Here is a 17,619-nt window from a genome sequence, read left to right on the forward strand (position 1 = left end):
TAAATAAACAAATACTTTAAAAAAAAAAAAAAGAAGAAGTGAGCTGTGAAGCTGAAAAAGCTCTCTCTCTCCTGCCCTTTACCCAGAAATGCTGATATCGGCATCCTACATTACCCCAAGATCAGCTTTCAGATTACTGTTTGATAGGACTAATTTCTGCTGTTTGTTCTCTTGCTCTTTACCACCTTGTCACATATAAAAAGAACTAATTGACGTGCATTCATAAAGCTGGATATAAACACTGCAGATTATAACCACCAATTACCACAGCACTACCACCACCACCTCAGGCGTACCATGTACCCTGCAGCCAGACTCAAATTAGGATGTTATCACTTAGAATCCGTGTGATTCTTGAGCAGTTACTTAACCTTTCTGCGCCCGAGTTTTCTCATCCGCCAAATGAGAATCACAATAGTGCCTGTCTCTTAAAGGTAGTTTGAAGAAAATGAGATAATAGGTATAAAGGACTTTTAGCGCCTGACATTTGGTAAGTACTCAATTAAGAGTTCAGAATCACGGTCGGGTTGATTTTAAACGGAAATATACTTCCTGTATCCACTCATCAGTCCTTCTGGATACCAACTAGTAAAGCTAGAAAACCAAATTACAGGAAATACCTCAACTTTCTATTTTACAGAAGACAATCCAAACTGTTGAGTGGGGTGGCCAATCTGAATTCACTCTGTCCTTTTCCAGCCTTATCCTTAACTTCTAAGGCAGGACTGGGATACTTTACCAGGTTAAGTGAGTAAAGGTTAGTTTTTCTGCTCTGTATACACATAGAGCTCTCAAAAAGTAAGAAAGCAAATAAATAAAAATCCAAGACTCCTCTGCTACTGATCTTCTGATCTAACAAACACTCCCATTTTAGAGATGAAAAAACTGGCTCTAGAGGCTAAGTGACTTGCTCAAGTTCACATAAATATCTCGTGGCAGAGCTAAGGCCTGAAAAATGGTAATTGTTATTCTAAGCAAATCACCAGGCGCTCTTCTCAATCCATTGCAAACATCACCTAATTTAATCCGCATAATAACCCTCTAAAAGTAGGTATTATTTTCACTGTCGTAGAGAAACTGAGGTTCCTTCTCTATGAATTAACTTCTTCAAAACCAGACAACTGGCAACTGATAGAACCAAGGTCAAAATGCTTTCTTGTCTGGTCCCAAGGAATACACGCCTGCTTCAAGTTTTCTAGAGCTGAGAATTTCAGTACTGAGAATTCTAGAACTGAGCTCTCCTTCAGTCTTGTCTGGGGAGCTTTAAAAATACAGGTCACTGGGCTCCACCTCAGGAAGGAGAATCAGAGTCTCAGGGGGGATATGGCTTCAAAATCTGTATTTCTTCAGAGTTGGTCAGGTGATTCTGATGTGTAGCAAGATTTGAGAAACTCTAATCTAAGCAAGATATTTTATGAGTGCTTCCAATGTAAAACGAGAAGGAAACGAGTCACGTAGGCTGATGGGATGTTCAGAGTGGCTGAATCTGCATGAAGGGTAACACGGTGACCTTCCACCAAATCCTTCTGTGTCCCACAGACACACATGCAGCCCCGGTCACACAAACAGACACGTATCTACCAAAGCCATGCTCCCATTGATCTTGCCTAAAGAAATCTGCATCGCAATGAAAACAACAAGCATCATGTTTTGCAGCAAGCAGTGCCAAAATACGTGTTATGTTCTAAATACAGCCAAAAGGTTTCTCTTCATCTTTATCCTTTTGGTTTAAGGCACCTAAGCCGGAACCATGCTTTCTGAGTGCTGAGCTAAAAAAACAGAGGGGAAGACTGTTGGAATGAACACTTACCAAGGTGCACCGTATATCCTGAATCCCTTCACTGTTACCTCCGAGTCTTGTAAGTAAATACTGTTTGTCAGGAGGGACTGAACGTTGTCAAAGTCCTCTGGTTTCAATTTGGACACAGAGGGGAAACGGTAGTAGTCCTGCTTAACAAGGTCTGCCATGAATTCCTTATCAAATGTCAGTTCATGATTCCCAGCAATCACTATTTTATATTCATATGGCAGGTTTCCTGAAATAAGAAAAAAAAAAAGCACCAATTAGCACGTTCATTTCCCATCATGAAGTACAACAGCAGAGACTGCGTGATTAGCAGACAGTATCCCCAAATGAAATAGCTCACACATCCCTTTATATTTCCATGGGAACCAAAATTTATGACTACTTTTTTATGCTAACAAAAATGACAATAAACGGGAGATAGGAAGTTGCTCAGAAGCTAAAAAGCTACTAAGGAAACATTAAGTTTGCTAGTTCCATTTCCCTTTTCTGTCTGCTACAGATTCACTGTGATGAATCCATACTCTATAATTATCCAGCAAAAAGTACTTTAATCACGAGCCTTAAAAAGGTCTGGACTTGGTTTTGACCCTTACAAAATAAGCCGACCAACTATTCTTAACAACTCAGATAACTGCTAGATGTTTTAGTATAAGCTTCATACAAAAGACATGGCATAGCCAAGCATTTCACAATTTACATAAATGAAAGGAACTACACAGTACAATTTCATATGGCAAGTTAAAGTTTACCTTTTGGCTTGCGAATAAAAAGAACATTAAGAATGGCCCCCTGATTAGAAGGCTAAATTTCCTCCCGTTGGGATGGGAGAAGAAACTGTAAAGCTTAACCCCCTTTTAATATTTATGGTATGGAAATGTGAGTTCTCCATGTGTGTTTTTTATGCAGAAGTTTCCCGATCAAAATGAGATAATTCTGGGAAGAAGAATGAAAGCTATAAAGGAAAACCCAAACACCAGACTTCTGCATAGATTTATAATGTTTGAATAAAGTACGGACCATACATATTAATAACTCACCGTGACGCTATAAGAACCAAAATCCAAAGGGAGATGGTGCCGGGCAGCTGCCCCCATCCTGAAATTAATGCCTTTTTCTCTTCTTTGTCATTATCCATCCCTCAAGCCTCACCACTGGGCAGCTGCTCGTTTTATTTTATTTCATTTTATTTTGAGGAGGAAAAGGGCGGGACGACGGTGTCTATAATTCCAGCTTCCTGAGACTCCTAGGTCCAATGCAAAATTAATGTTTCCTGCTATTCCAGGAAGAATGAAAGTTACCACTAGCAGGAAATTGGATACATTTGTTGTAAGAATTGGTCCTTAACAGCAAGCCAGAATCAATGATTCAATTAATGAAGCTTATAGTGGGGGAGAGAATTATATTGTTTGGAAGGGAAGGCAAGTTTTGTCATTGGCCCACTTGGATTTCAGCAATGCAAATTGTAAATAGTATTAAAACTGTATATATAGCATGTGGGTTAAGGGCGAGACTTAGGAGAGAGGTGAAAGCAGTCAGAAAATAACACTGCAGAAAGACGAAACCGAAAACATTGTGACCAAGCATCAATAGATATCCTTGATTATTAGCCCACAATGCTGTGTGAAATGCCTTTGGCCTCAGTTATTTGCAAGGCTACAGTGAAGAGCTCATAGAAAATAGGAAGCCTCTCTTAAATGCATGCAGAGCTTATAATCTGCACTAGCATAAGGCAATAAGACTGTGATATATGTTGCAAGCTACTTGGATAGAATGATGATATTTTGCACAATTCCCTGCACTTAAAATACGGATGAAAGATGTATTAAGGAGCCTGCAAATTCCCAGCACTGCACACGCTGGAAATTTTTGAGATGCCCCAAAATTTCAACATCATGGCTCTGTGAACACACTGGCCTGATACTGCATCCCCAGACTCACCTGTGCTCCCAAGGCTGGAACGGGCTGAAATGCTTTCCTGGACAGTAATCTGCTCCAAGGCAGGTCCTACCTGCGTGAACCTTTGAGCAACTCTATTTGTACAAGTCATGCTTTAGCTGCTGGTCCTCCTTTAATCATTCATGATGATGGACTCGCTGTCAACCCTGTCTTTATGTACCACTGCTCTTGCAAGAGGCCTTGGCTTCTTGTTTTTTCCATTTCAGAGCTTTGGTTCAGGGATGGAATGGGTGAGACTGGGAAACAAGGTGAAGGAAGTACATTTCTCCCCTTCAGATCAGTTAAGAAAAAAAAAAACTGCTGCAAAGTAAATCTTTCTCAGGAAGACAGCCTCTTCAGTGTCTTTTAAATCAAATTTTGGAGACTCAGCATAAAGAAGTAGCCACCAAAATGAACAGCCACAGAAAATCGTGATGATATTTACGCTTTGCCAACAAACTCATCTCTTTCTGAGAATCCAATAGTAGTTTCCAACTTCCATCCTCTGCTACCTATGTTATGAGATTGTCTGACATATTTCTTTTGCTGAAATGACCTTTCATCTATAATCTGCCAACCTTTGTGTTTTATATGAAAATTGTAAGCAGAGCAGCTGACAAATCTCCTGTTACTTGATGGCATTTTTGGTTTTTTCCAGACTAGATTAATTTGGAAGGCTCTGCAGTCAAGCTCTAACTTCTTGTTATTCAAATAGCATTATTTTAAAATTGTCAGACAAAGAGGTGCCTGCCTTTATCCATTTTATTCAGATCAGGCCATCAAAGCTGACCTGCCTGAATAAAAAACCAAGGCCATAGTGCAGTTATTCTAATGTGGAAAAATTCTTGCTTTGAATGACCTAAAGAATTCTACCAACTAACCAGTTCTATCTTTCCTAAGACACGGTATATGTTCTATTGGTAAGATACAAGATTATTTTAGGTGGAATAGAGATGAACTTCTGACAAAATGGCAAGTAGTTTTGTATGTTCTAAAAATGCATATTTGGAAAAACACAACAATGCAAATAATGATATATGGCTTCATTTTTCATTTCTATTTTCATTTTTCTATTTTTGTATATAAATTAAGAGATGATTCAAAGAAAACTATTGAGCAAATAATAATATAGATAATTCACAGATATGGCAAAGTGATGACTAGCATGTGAATGAATGAGATTTGGCAAACTAGCCCATCAATCAGTTCAGTTTAGAGCTACTGATCATAAGTAAGACGATAAGCTCTTGGAGGCAGCAATTAAGTCTTATTCAAATCTGTATCTCCTAGTGTATCTGTATCACCTCACTGTATCACATAAATAGATGCTCACTTAAAACTAATGGGTAATGGAAGTCAGCTGGGTCCTCACTGCTATTCTACAATTCTAAGCATCCTATACTCTTGCCACTGCCTATTCCCTAAGCTGCTATCACAAAACTTTTCCAGGTTCCTCTCTAGGTTCCAGGCTCCTTTTGACTCTGCACTTAGCATACAATACGTCCTCACTTCAAGACAGACTCTCTTCATTTCCTTCTCTTCACTTTCCGATCACTGTTTACATTTTCTCATCTTTCTAATAATTGGCCTCTTAATCCATTTCCTGCCACTGGCACTTTAATTTTTCAGACATCTCTCTATGATATTTTGCATCTCTTTATTTCTCCTCCTTAGTGAGTTTATGTTTACCCACCCCAAGAAAATAAAAACAAGCAGCTCTTCACTCACTCACACACACACACACACCCCCACACACACACTCCTCAAATGCAATCCTAAACCATCCCTAACCTTACTTCTTCTTTGAGATGCTTCCTCATTTTACTTCTAAACTTCTGGAAGCAGGATTCTAGAAGCTTGCAGCTGGTATGCCAAATTTAGCCCACAGATGTATTATAGTGGGCCCTCAACTGTATTTTATTTTATTTTCTTAGTTGAACTAACATTTAGAAATCAGGAAATATCACACCAAAAATTCAGGGTTTCTGGCTTCTTTTGAAAGCTAAAATATCAGGCAATACTGACCTCAGTCTGCTGCAGACCTCCTCATTCCCTGTTCCTTCTCACACCTTGGCCCACTTATCACGATTGTGTTGCCTGATGGGCCACCCTACTATTAGAATCAGCAACTTAGACATAAATGGCTACTCAGAATTTACCCAATGCAATCTGCCTCTGTTTCTGTACTCTTCCAAAAGCTTCCCTGAATGTCAATAAAAACCTCCTAAAAACCAAAGCCAAGGCTTTTTCTCCATCCTCATCTCCATGGATATCTCCGCAGTGACATCCCTGTCTGACAAAGTATCTCTTCCTGGATTAGTGATGCTGGACTCTGCCTTCTCCCCCTCCCTCTGCGGTATTTCCTTTCCTCTCTTCTTCCTCAACTCCCTTTGCGTCCCACCTCATTCTCAGCTGACCCATGACACTCTCCCTCTTCATCTTTACTTCTATGAATATTATTTAATATTTTCTTACTGCATGTGTCACACTTCTATTCTCTGCGATTTAATTTTCAAATTTTTAAATTTTATTACAAATTAAACTGTGGAGGCAGCAAGAGGGTAAGAGTGGGGCCTCTGCAGGCTTCACGACATGTTAGCTGTATGACCTTGGACAGAGCCCTTATGTTCTCTATGGTGCGTTAGCGATAATAACTGCATCCACCTCATAGGTTGCGTTCAAGATAAAATGACATAAAGCTTCTAAAGCACATGTGTGGTATGGAGTAAATAATCAGTGCACTTTATTATTTTACTCCATTTTTTTAGTTTTACCCTTTGCATGTGACTTGTCTCCTCCTAGACTGTGAGGTGCTTGAAGGCATGGATTGTGGCTTGTGGTTCCTTGTTTGACCCAAAGTACCCAGTTCAATACCTTCCCAAATGGCTGGCACACAATAAGTATCTGTTGAAGGAATGAATGAACCTCTGCAAGACTTATCAGGAATTTCCTACAAAGAATTCCAGGAATGGGCTTGTCATCTTGAGCTATATGACAAGGTTTAAACCAGTACTGGGTTGTCCTCCAAGTTTAAGCCCTCCTGAATTGCTAGTTCAATTAAAAACAAACAAACACAGTTGGGGGCCAATTCTAATACATCTAATTTGGCCTACCAGCTGCAAGCTTCTGGAATTCTCTTTCCAGAACTTCAGTAGTGAAATGAGGAAGCATCTCCAATCCAGTCTAGCCAAATATTCTCCAATACACTGTTTTTAAACTGCAGTTTCTTCAAATATAAATGGGGGGGAAATAATAATACTACCCCTAAGGTTTGATGCACATTAAACAATATACTGCATGTAAAGATTTGCACAGTTTCTCACACTTCATCATCACTCAATACATATTAGCTGTGTTATAATAATTATTATAATGATTGCCCTTCCCAGTTGCCAACCAAGAAAATATTAGTTTATCCGCAAATTGGATCACTCCCTGGTCACATTGCACAATGTCATTGCCTTCAAAGAAAAGCATCTGGAGATGAAAAAGAAAACTTCTATTTTCCAAAGGCAGAAACTGGCAGGGTCCAATGTATCCTTCAAATTAACAAAAACATTACTAGGGTCATTAAGATATCTGGATCTGAGGTGATGGTGGGTGGACCTATGAAGCCTTCAACCTATACACAGTGCAAACCTAGCTGCCTCTGTCGAGATGCTTCTAACCTTGAAAATGTGTGCCCTCAACACATCACTTCTTTCCTCCTTCTAACATCCAGTTACTCATCTCTTCTAACATTTACTGATTGCCAAAAAATGGGCCAGGATCGGTCCCTCATTCACAAATGAATAGTGTAACCTGTGATAAGTAACGCCCAGATTCTATTTCTCTGAAGAGTGACTACTCATTTGGAATACCCCTAATATCTTCATAGAATCAGATGAAGGTACTCTTCGATGAGTATATAGAGAGGAACAGAAAAAGAAAAGCTAAGATCTTTGGCTATGCATATGTCTGATAAAGCCATGACAACTTTAAAGCAGACACACAGCGGATTGTGTCAAGGTCAGCCTCCCTTCCTTCCCAAACTCTGGACATTTAATGTGTCACTTAAAGCGGCTCCCATGTTTCACACCCTGAGTGATTTGAAAGCTGTGCTCTGTAACCCTCCCTGGGGCTGGAGCAGGGCGATGTGAGGAAAGAGACAAGGGGGGAGGAGAGGGGCCTGCTCCCATGTTCACCACTGCAGCACTGCTTTCCTTTATTTTACGATTTGGGGAAAGATTTGATTCAAAGAAAGTTAGCCCTGGCTTAAAAATATTAAAAAGAAAAATCAATGATGTATCCAATTCAATTTTACTAATGAAGAGAGTGAGTGCCAGAGAGGTGCTGTCACTTGCTAAGCAAAGTCGCAAGTCAAGCTGGTGGCAAAAGTGGGACAAGAAAAGCTCTTTGCCTCCCCTGCTAGTATTCTGTCAGGTGAGCCCAAATCTTTTTTTTTGACACATGATTTATTTATTTTTAACATCTTTATTGGAGCATAACTGCTTTACAATGGTGTGTTAATTTCTGCTGTATAACAAAGTGAATCAGCTATACATATACATATATCCCCATATCTCCTCCCTCTTGCGTCTCCCTCCCACCCTCCCTATCCCACCCCTCTAAGTGGAGGTGAGCCCAAATTTGTAACAGCCTCATGGACTTTGGCTTAAGACCTATCTCTTACATGAGTCCTCCTCATACCACACATCCTGGCTCAATTTAGGCATTCCCCAAATGTTACTGCAGCTGTGGGTGTAATTTCTTACCCACTAGCTCCCAGAAGAATTTGGGAGCCTACCCAAGGAAGGGAAGGTCATAGACTTGAGAAGAAGGAAAAAAAGCTCCTTTGTCCATTGTCATGCAGAGTCCCAGAATTTAAAAACTTGTTGACTGTATTATGAGAAATAAGATGAGGCTTTGACAGTAGAAGTCCAAGGTAATAAACTAAAATGTCTACAGGGACCAGAGAAATAAGACAAAAATGTGAACTGAGCTAGGTAGAAGTAAGAGAGAGTGGTGAGGACTGGGGCATGTGTGTATCAGCATTTTACAATAAACATACATAAGCACTCCTCTGGCCAAACACGATTCCTTGCTAGCTTGCCCCACATCCACCAATAAAAGTTAATGTTCCTCAAAATTATCATACAACTGCAACCTATTTTTTAAAATCATTATAGAATGTATTCCTCTCGAAAACTCAAGTTCATGTCAGATCAGAATCCAAGGTCATTCCAGAATACTTTCTTTTCCTGGGAAACTGCCTGCCACCTACCAGGAGTTGGCTCCTGCCCCATATTCTTTATTCGTCATGAACGGGGAGTATGGGAAATAGGAGCAACCAAAATGGCCATCAGGTTGTGACTTACGACAAATACCACCTTCACCATGCCCAATTTTTATCAGGAATCTGACAGGCAAGGTTAACTGACTGCTATCTCCTACTTATTTCTGCTAAAAACCCAGGGGGAAAAAACCCAGAGTACAATAGTAGTTCTTTGTGAAGGAGATCATCCCAAAGCAAACATGGCTTGCTCGGTTTCCTGGGTAAAGGAAAACCTACTTATACGAAGGTGACAAATTGATTTAAATATCTCCAATCTCTGTGTACACTCCCCTCCATACTCCTAAATTCCAGACTTTGAAAATATATGAGGAAACCAAAAATGTTTCTGGCATATCACTCACATAAAATAAAGCTCACTATGTAGCAAGAAGAAAACAACACAGAGATAACAAGTCAGAAGAACCTGCAATGGCCCCCAGATGCCCAGGAAAATACAACTCACAGGGCATAACCTTCAGGCTCACCTTCCCTTGCCAATGTGCTAGAAAAAATGAACTTTCTGAGATTAAAAAGAATAAAACAGATATATACTCAGACCTATTATCATGGACTGTTATACACAAAAGAGATATATTGCAATTCAATCACATTTCTGAAACCTTTGGTCTGTGTGGGGCACTGTAGATGTTCCCTAATGCCAATGTTATAAAGGGACCTTGTTATAGCCCCAAGGTGGATAATAGAAGGCATTTTTTTCTGTTTAAAATTATTATTATATTTTAATATCATAACTCCAGCAGAGAGGGAAATGTTTAAACTCTTGAAGGTTCTCTATTCCACTGAGGACTAAATAAGAATAACTTGGGCTTGAAAATTGGCCAAGCAGAAAATTTTGCAGGAGGATGGAAGGAAAAAAAAAAAATACCAATGGCTATGAGGATGGAAGAACTATGAAGCTCTGGGATGGACTAAGGAGATGTGTCAGTTAAATTCCTTCCTTGATTGGGATTTGGGATTAGCAGATACAAACTATCATATATAGAATGGATAAGACAACAAGGTCGTCCTACTCTATAGCACAGGGAATTACATTCAATACCCTGTGATAAACCATAATGGAAAAGGATATGAAAAAGAATATATATATGTATAACTGAATCACTTTCCTGTACAGCAGAAATTAACACAACATTGTAAATCAACTCTACTTCAATAAAAATGAAAATAAATTAATAAATTCCTTCCTTGATGACTGCTGGGGGCCAATAAGCAGAGAAAGGCTGAGTCCAGCCTGGAGGCAGGGAGAGGGCTCTGAAGCTAGAAGCAGGTAGAGCCCACCTTTCCCTGCTGTGCTCCCAGCACCTAGAAAAGTGCTTGACACATATTTGGTGCCCACGGCCTGCATGTTAAATGAATGAATGGACCTTCAGCACTCCCTGGCGGCTCCACGGTTTGCACTCACTTGCCTCGGCTGCAAAGCCACCAGAAACATTCAATCAGGGCAAGCTCCATTTCTGACCTCAGTCTGTCCCCCGTCAGGCTCCATTAATTTTCACAAGTCCTGACAGCTCTAACGTTAATACTCACACTTGCTGATGGAGCCACACAGCAGGTTCAGACTGCTACCTTCTCCTCTGAAACTCATGCATTAGGGTTTCTTCCATGCTTGCAATGGGAAACCAAGTCTAAGAAATATTAAACACAGAAAACTATATTACAATAATGTCAAGGCTGAGCCGGAAACCCAGGAGCAAGTAAGGAATGCTGAGTGAACGCCCAGTGGTCTGCTGCAGGAATTAGGGCTAGTGTTAAGAAGCCACAGCTGAAATGCTCCCTCCTCCTCTTCAGCCTCCGCCATAAAAAGAATCACAAGGCATCAGGAGATGTTATAAGCCTTAATCCACAAAGGAGACAAAAGTCCATCCCTCACCCAGGAAAGCAGACCTCCCTCTGGACCCGAGTAGTCACCAGTATATGGCACTGATGACAGGTAACGTGACTAAGAAGTGTAAACCACAAGGCCATTAGTACCCATAATTATTATGGACCTGAAAACATCTCAGAGATTTGATTGCTGCTCAGCAGCAACTTGTTTGCATGCATTCTCGTCTCAACCATAACCTTATTCCAACACAGCTTTCTGTGACTTAAACACACACACGCGCACAAACACACACACACATTCATACACTTTACTACCACAAGGTATTAAAAATGAATGACAATCTCCTCCTTGTTTCCCAACTGAGTACCTCTAAGTTGCTACCCAGACCAACATGGCATGTTCTATATGTAAAGCCGTGATGGTAACTGTCCAAGGAAGCATGGCTCCAATTATACTTGAGTATTACCATCTGCCTATGTAACTGGAACCATGGGTAGTCTCTTCACTGTTTATTTTGTCCAACCTCTTCCTTACAAATGAGAGCCTTGGCTTGTTGAGAAAGATTGATACGCCATACAACAAATCTGATCTGAAACAATCAGACTATCTCCTAAAGAGCCTTCAGTCGACTTCCTCAAGTTTCAGAAAACTGGATCCAAATCAGGATTTCACTGGATAGTCACAGGAAGAATTGGTAACAACATTGTCAAGTCTCATCTCAACCAGCCATGTACATGTTTATATCACTGGCGCATAACAGAATGTAGAAATAATAGCATGATGGAGAGATCATGGGCTTTGGAGTCAGACAGATTCGGGACCAAGTTTCTGATTCTGTCACTTACTACCTGAGAAACTGAAACTCAAAACATGCTATTTAACCTTCATATTACTCATCAGAAAAAATAAGGATAATTGCACAACCTATATTACAGAGTGGCCATGCAGACCGAGTGAGATTGATAAAGAACTTCATATAAAACTGACACATAAAGGACGATTATTATTATCATTATTTTTATCCTGTCTTTGTTCTGCATTGTAACTTCATTCGAGATAAGGGGTTCATCTCCTACTTCTTACCATCTTAAAAGAGTGTTCAATGAGTATCTTTAACAAACTAGTAGTGTTGACTGACAAAGTCTATGGTGAGCTGAAAAACAATATGTTGGGATTTTTTTCCCCACAAAGCCTTTAAAAAAGCAACTAAGAAAAAGGTGTTCCTTCCAGCAATAATTACAAAACAAGTGGCAATTACTCTACTGAATAATTAGAGGAACAAATACAAATCCTATGTGTGTGCATTTTAAACCATTAAGTATGGTAAAAAAATCAAATAAAAATAACTCTGGCATAAAGGCCATCTGCTTTAAAAAATAATAACAATTTTAGAGGCTTTTTAGATTCCCTCCCCACTTTAACCCCACAAGTAATAATAAAAAAAACCTTTTTGTAATAACTACTATGATTTTTGCATGCTGAAACAATGTTTGGGCAGATGAATGCAGGATTTCAGTGTGCAGTGATTCCAAGGGGCTGGTCCACAGAAGCCAGAACAGAGGGTTGACAGTGGAAATAAAATCTCTGCCTTAACAGCGCCACTGGGGCTAGATGAAAATGGTCTTCTAGAACTTGATTAAAACTAAATTGAAAAAGAACATATTTGGCTGATATTACATTAGACTAAAATATAGAAATGAACCCTAATACTTTTGAAATCTAATAAGAAAAAGCCATCTCAATTTCCAAACTTTCAAAAGCATCTTCTTTAAATGCATCACAGATGAATTTACATGGTACTTTTGCCAATAAGCAAAACCAAATCACAGGCTCCAATCGGCTTATATTGGAAAGTGTGAGAGCAAATGCTAGAAAATGCAATTACTGCAAACAAACTCCATTTTCTCCCCTCTGAAGGGAATCTCAGAGAATATTTTATTGCCATCAAATAATATTTCTGAAGGCATCAATACACAATTCTATTTTCTTTTCAGAGTACCCACTCGCTATATAATCTAATCCACTCTATGGATATCTTGAAATTTAGAAAAGAGTCTACAAAAAATGATATTACCTTGCACACACATCCTATGTCAATTTTAATAATTTGCACTCTGGACAGGAAGCCACATAGAGCAAAATTTAGGATCCAATAAAATCGACTTTTCCCATTTTATATTTCAAAGTTTTAATGAAGCCTTCCAAGGGTAAAAATTTAAAAGAAATCTCTCAGGGAAGGTTATTTTGATCAATAGTGACAGTGATGAGATGGAGAGAACGGAGATCGCATTCATTTCCTCTTCCATTTTTGCTTCTCCCCCACCCCTCAGCTGGCAAAATTTTCTACTAAGAACTCCAGATAATCGGAAGCTACAAAGAAGACTTGCTGGGTAGTATGAAATCATGAAGTCTCCTGCTGATAAGGTTTTGGTTTCATTGAAACACTAGTTCCAACAGTCTCTGACCTCTTCTCTTGGGAAGAGCTTTGTGGCCTAATGCCCCAAGCCTCCCCTTTGGGATGAAGCAGTACAAAATATGTAGTATAATTTCTCAGGAAGAAAGGATTTCTGGAAAGTCCATCATGTCCCTTGGGGCCCAAGGTTCCAGGAAGTAGAGTTGGAGGTCTATTTCACTTTCTATATTTTTCTTCTTTACCCACATGTTACGGTCTGAAGATTTGTGTCCCCCCAAAATTCATATATTGATATTCCCAATGTGGTGGTATTTGGAGGTGCGGCCTTTGGGAAGTGATTAGGTCATGTGGGTGGGGGTGGACGCCCCATGAATGGGATTAGCGCCCTCATAAAAGAGAAGTCACAGAACTCCCTTGCTCCTTCCACCATGTGAAGACACAGAAAGAGGACACCATATATGAACCACAAAGAGGGCCCTCACCAGAACTCAACCATGTTTGATTCTGTACTTCCCAGCCTCCTGAACTGTGAGAAATAAATTTCTGTTGCGTATAAGCCACCCAGTCTGTGGTATTTTGTTATAGCCGCCTGAATGGACTGAGACATTACAGTTTACTAGTTTCTTGAGATCTAGCCCCCAGCATCTTAAAGCTACAGTTCAAGAGACAAATTTGCATTGTGTCTTCTTAAATCTGTTTTCTCATAAGTAGTATGCTTAAAGCATAAGGTGTTTTTTAAAGCTCTCATTTAAATGATTCAATTAAATATTTTAAGGAATCCAGATAATCAGGCCACAGCTGGAGAACATACCCTGTCTGTGGAACACTGTTTGCAACAAGACAGTAAAATGAAAAAAAAAAAAAAAAGAGCACAGGTGGTCTTGTTCTATGAGGGTCCCTATTCTTGAACAGTTGAAGTCAAGTGAATACATAGTGCTTTAGCCTTAAAGTGGTCATTAAAATACATGTCCATTTCTGTCCCTTATCGCACACATCCATGCCTTCTGACAAGGTGTGGATTTCCCTACCTTTTGGTTTGCTTCTTTTATGGGCTGAATTGTGTCCCCCTAAAATTCTTATGTTGAAGCCCTCTCCCCCAGTACTTCAAGTATATGACTGTATTTGAAGATAGGGTCTTTAAAGAGGTAATTAAGTTAAAACGAGGCCATAGGATGGGCCCTAATCCAATCTGACTGATGTCCTTATAAGAAAAAAAAAAAAAAAAATACGGGCACACAGAGAGACACCAGGAATGTGTACGCACAGAGGAGAACCATGTCAGGACACAGCAAGAAGGCAGCCATCTGAAAGCCAAGGAGAGAGGTTTCAGGGGAATGTAAACCTACAGACACCTTGATCTCAAACTTCTAGCCTCCAGACCGTGAGAAAATAAATTTCTGTTGTTTAGCCACCCAGTCGGTGGTATCTTGTTGACAGCCCTAGCAAACTAATATACCTTCTTATAAGGCTTAATCCATCCTACTCACTAATGCTAAGGTGATCTTATCAGAATAGAAAACTGATCGCATATATTCCTCTGTTCACTTACACAATCACGCACGTTAAAATCCTCCTAGACTCCCTATTATTGCCTATAGACAAAAAGCCAAACTCCTTGTGTGATGTGTACAACTCTTTGTGACCTGGCCCCCATTAGTCACCCCTCCACTCGTATTTTGGGCTCTGAGCTTGCCAAGTGCTTGCAGTTCATAGAACGAAGAATCTGTCTACAGGGCTCTCTTTCCCACTTGACTACGGACTTCAGGAGGGTCAGACTCTATTCTATTCCTCTTTGCATTCCCAGTAGGCTTCAATAATTATTTATCAAATGAATGAATGAAGAAATAATTTTATCCTGGTTAAGGATAATGTGAATATGAGTAGCTAGTATCTCAGTTTTGGATTCCAGATGGCCTTAAAGTGTGACAAATCCTATTTTTATTTTATCCTAAGATGGCACCAGTTATATCCATCACAAGATATTCTATTCATTTGTCATTGAGAAACCAAATCTGATTTTAAAAATCAGTTATAAGGGGACTTTTTGTTGGGGAAGGCAGATGGAAGCAAAGAGACTGGTCTGCACATAGTAAGGAGTCAAATTTGTTGAATGGGTGAACAAATAAATGGACAAATAAATGAATGAATAAGCTATACACATCACGCAAATAATGCTTCAATTTCAAAAGAGAAGGGAATTACTATTGTTGCATGATTAATACTATTCGTGTAAAGATTTTTCCAGCCTTTGTTCCCAGGATTAGGGAGCTCAGAGGAGATAATCAATAGTGGAGTTAATGCAACAGCCATTCATTATTTGAGGAAGGTGCCTGTATTTCTTCTTCATTGTATTGGGAGCTCAGAGGAGATAATCAATAGTGACGTTAATGCAACAGCCATTCATTACTTGAGGAAGGTGCCTGTATTTCTTCTTCATTGTATCCCTTCATCTGAACGTTTTCACTCCTAGGCCTCTCAGGCAAATCACTGATGTTTTGACAGCTGGCTTTGCAGAGGCCACTCTTCACGAATGAGTCTACTGACCAAGCCAAACAGGACATGTGTGTGCATCTTCTCAGGCCCCCAAGTCACTGGGTCAGATGAAAGAATCCAGGCTAACATACTTGTAGGGCCAGCTTTTTCCTTTTGCTTCCAACAGAAAATCAAGAGGCAGCAGGGTGCTCCTGACCTCTTATCCTCTAATTCCAGGCTCGCTGAGATTCCAACCTAGGCAAGTCCTCTGAGATCAGAATCATTCCTTCCATGGAACAAGAAACTAAGAACCAGCAAGGTTAAATGACTCAGGTCACCCAGTGAGTTTGTGCAAGGTGAAACTCCTTATTTCGCAGACCAATCCTCTCCTCTTCTACCATATCATACAATGGCAGGGTCAGAGTTTTTGAGTTGGAGATCATTTAAATGATCTGCTTTAAAGATTAGGGAACTCAGGTTCTGAAAAACCAAGAGAGTTTTCTGAAGACGGTGCCTACAATCATGAATCCTGACTAAAATCAATCTGCCACTACCTGCAAGGACCAACCAATAACCCCCAGGCATATGGCCACTAATTTCATCGTATCTCATGGACACTCAGGACTGCACAGAGTTTATTGCTGGGATACTCTTTCCTGTTCTTTTTTAAACTTCTACTCTTATAGTTTAAGATTATTTTCTTTCATTTGATCCATAAGGGCATCTGTTTAGCCACCTTAACTGTGAGCTTAAATCAGAGAGTAACTTAATAGAAATGACTGCTCTGGGACTTCCCTGGCGGTCCAGTGGTTAAGACTTCGCCTTCCAATGCAGGGGTTGTGGGTTCGATCTCTGGTTGGGGAACTAAGATCCTACATGCTTCAGGGTCAAAAAACCAAAACATAAAACAGAAGCAACATTGTAACAAATTCAATAAAGACTTTAAAAATGGCCCACATCAAAAAATCTTAAACAAAAAAAGAAAAAGAAAAGAAATGACTGCTCTGAATCCAGCCGCTATCCTTCTAAACTTTTCTTCTGTTTCTGACACTATTGCTGAAGCATCTTTAATGAAACCCAACAGTAAAGATCTTCCATGAGAGCAACATCGCCATTTTTACTTATTTTTTTCCTTCAGTAGCTAAGGAGCTATATTTGTTGACTCTCAGCCAATTCAGCACCCCTTTTTCATATAAAATACCAAGATGATTTCTCAAGGCTCTGAGCAAAAGATTTTCTAGATTGATATTTTTATAACACATAGGCTCATCTCAACCATGGTATTTCATGTCTGCCTGTCTCTGAAATACTAGCATTTTTCACTAGGATTATTCTCTTCAGAGTGGGAGGTAAAAGCAGTATCATTGATTCTTAAATGCTGAAAATGGCAGTCAAATTTTTTTGAAAAAGACTACTTTCTTAAAATGAATTCTTTTGGAGTGTTTTGGCCAGAAACTGGAGATTAGATACACTAGTAGGAAAAGAAGATATTTTTGCAGGGTCTAACAATTCCCCACAACAGAGAACTACAACTATTGCTATTCAAACCCATCCAAAGACTGTAAAGTTGATTCCTTACTAGGAAGGTCTGGCCAGATTTCAATTATTTGGGTTCGTCTCTTCTCACTTTTTAACTCTGTAGTGTGGCATTTCACTTTAAATGCCACATTCTTAGATTCACCCACTTTGTGGTTTCCTTTCCCTTTGGGCTCATTTCAAAGCTCTTGCAAAGTCGGGTCACAACCTGATTTCCTAATCCAGCAGCCCTGGGGGAAAGAAATCCTATTAGATCCCATTAAATCTCATTAGATCCCTGACCCTCTCAAAGTTAG

At 39.7% G+C, this 17,619-nt stretch overlaps 1 protein-coding gene across 5 annotated transcripts in view; it reads right to left on the reverse strand.

Moving 5' to 3' along the window:
* The window catches only part of MPPED2 (metallophosphoesterase domain containing 2), a 173,756-nt gene that overhangs the window by 83,229 nt on the left and 72,908 nt on the right, over positions 1 to 17,619 (reverse strand). For all 5 annotated transcript variants that reach the window (XM_059931304.1, XM_059931302.1, XM_059931306.1 and 2 more), the window contains one exon: positions 1,811 to 2,036. In XM_059931304.1, coding sequence (XP_059787287.1) covers positions 1,811 to 2,036 — 226 coding nt within the window. The remainder of the gene's footprint in view (positions 1 to 1,810; positions 2,037 to 17,619) is intronic.

Source organism: Balaenoptera ricei, chromosome 8 (genome assembly GCF_028023285.1).
Source record: "Balaenoptera ricei isolate mBalRic1 chromosome 8, mBalRic1.hap2, whole genome shotgun sequence".
Taxonomy (NCBI): domain Eukaryota; kingdom Metazoa; phylum Chordata; class Mammalia; order Artiodactyla; family Balaenopteridae; genus Balaenoptera; species Balaenoptera ricei.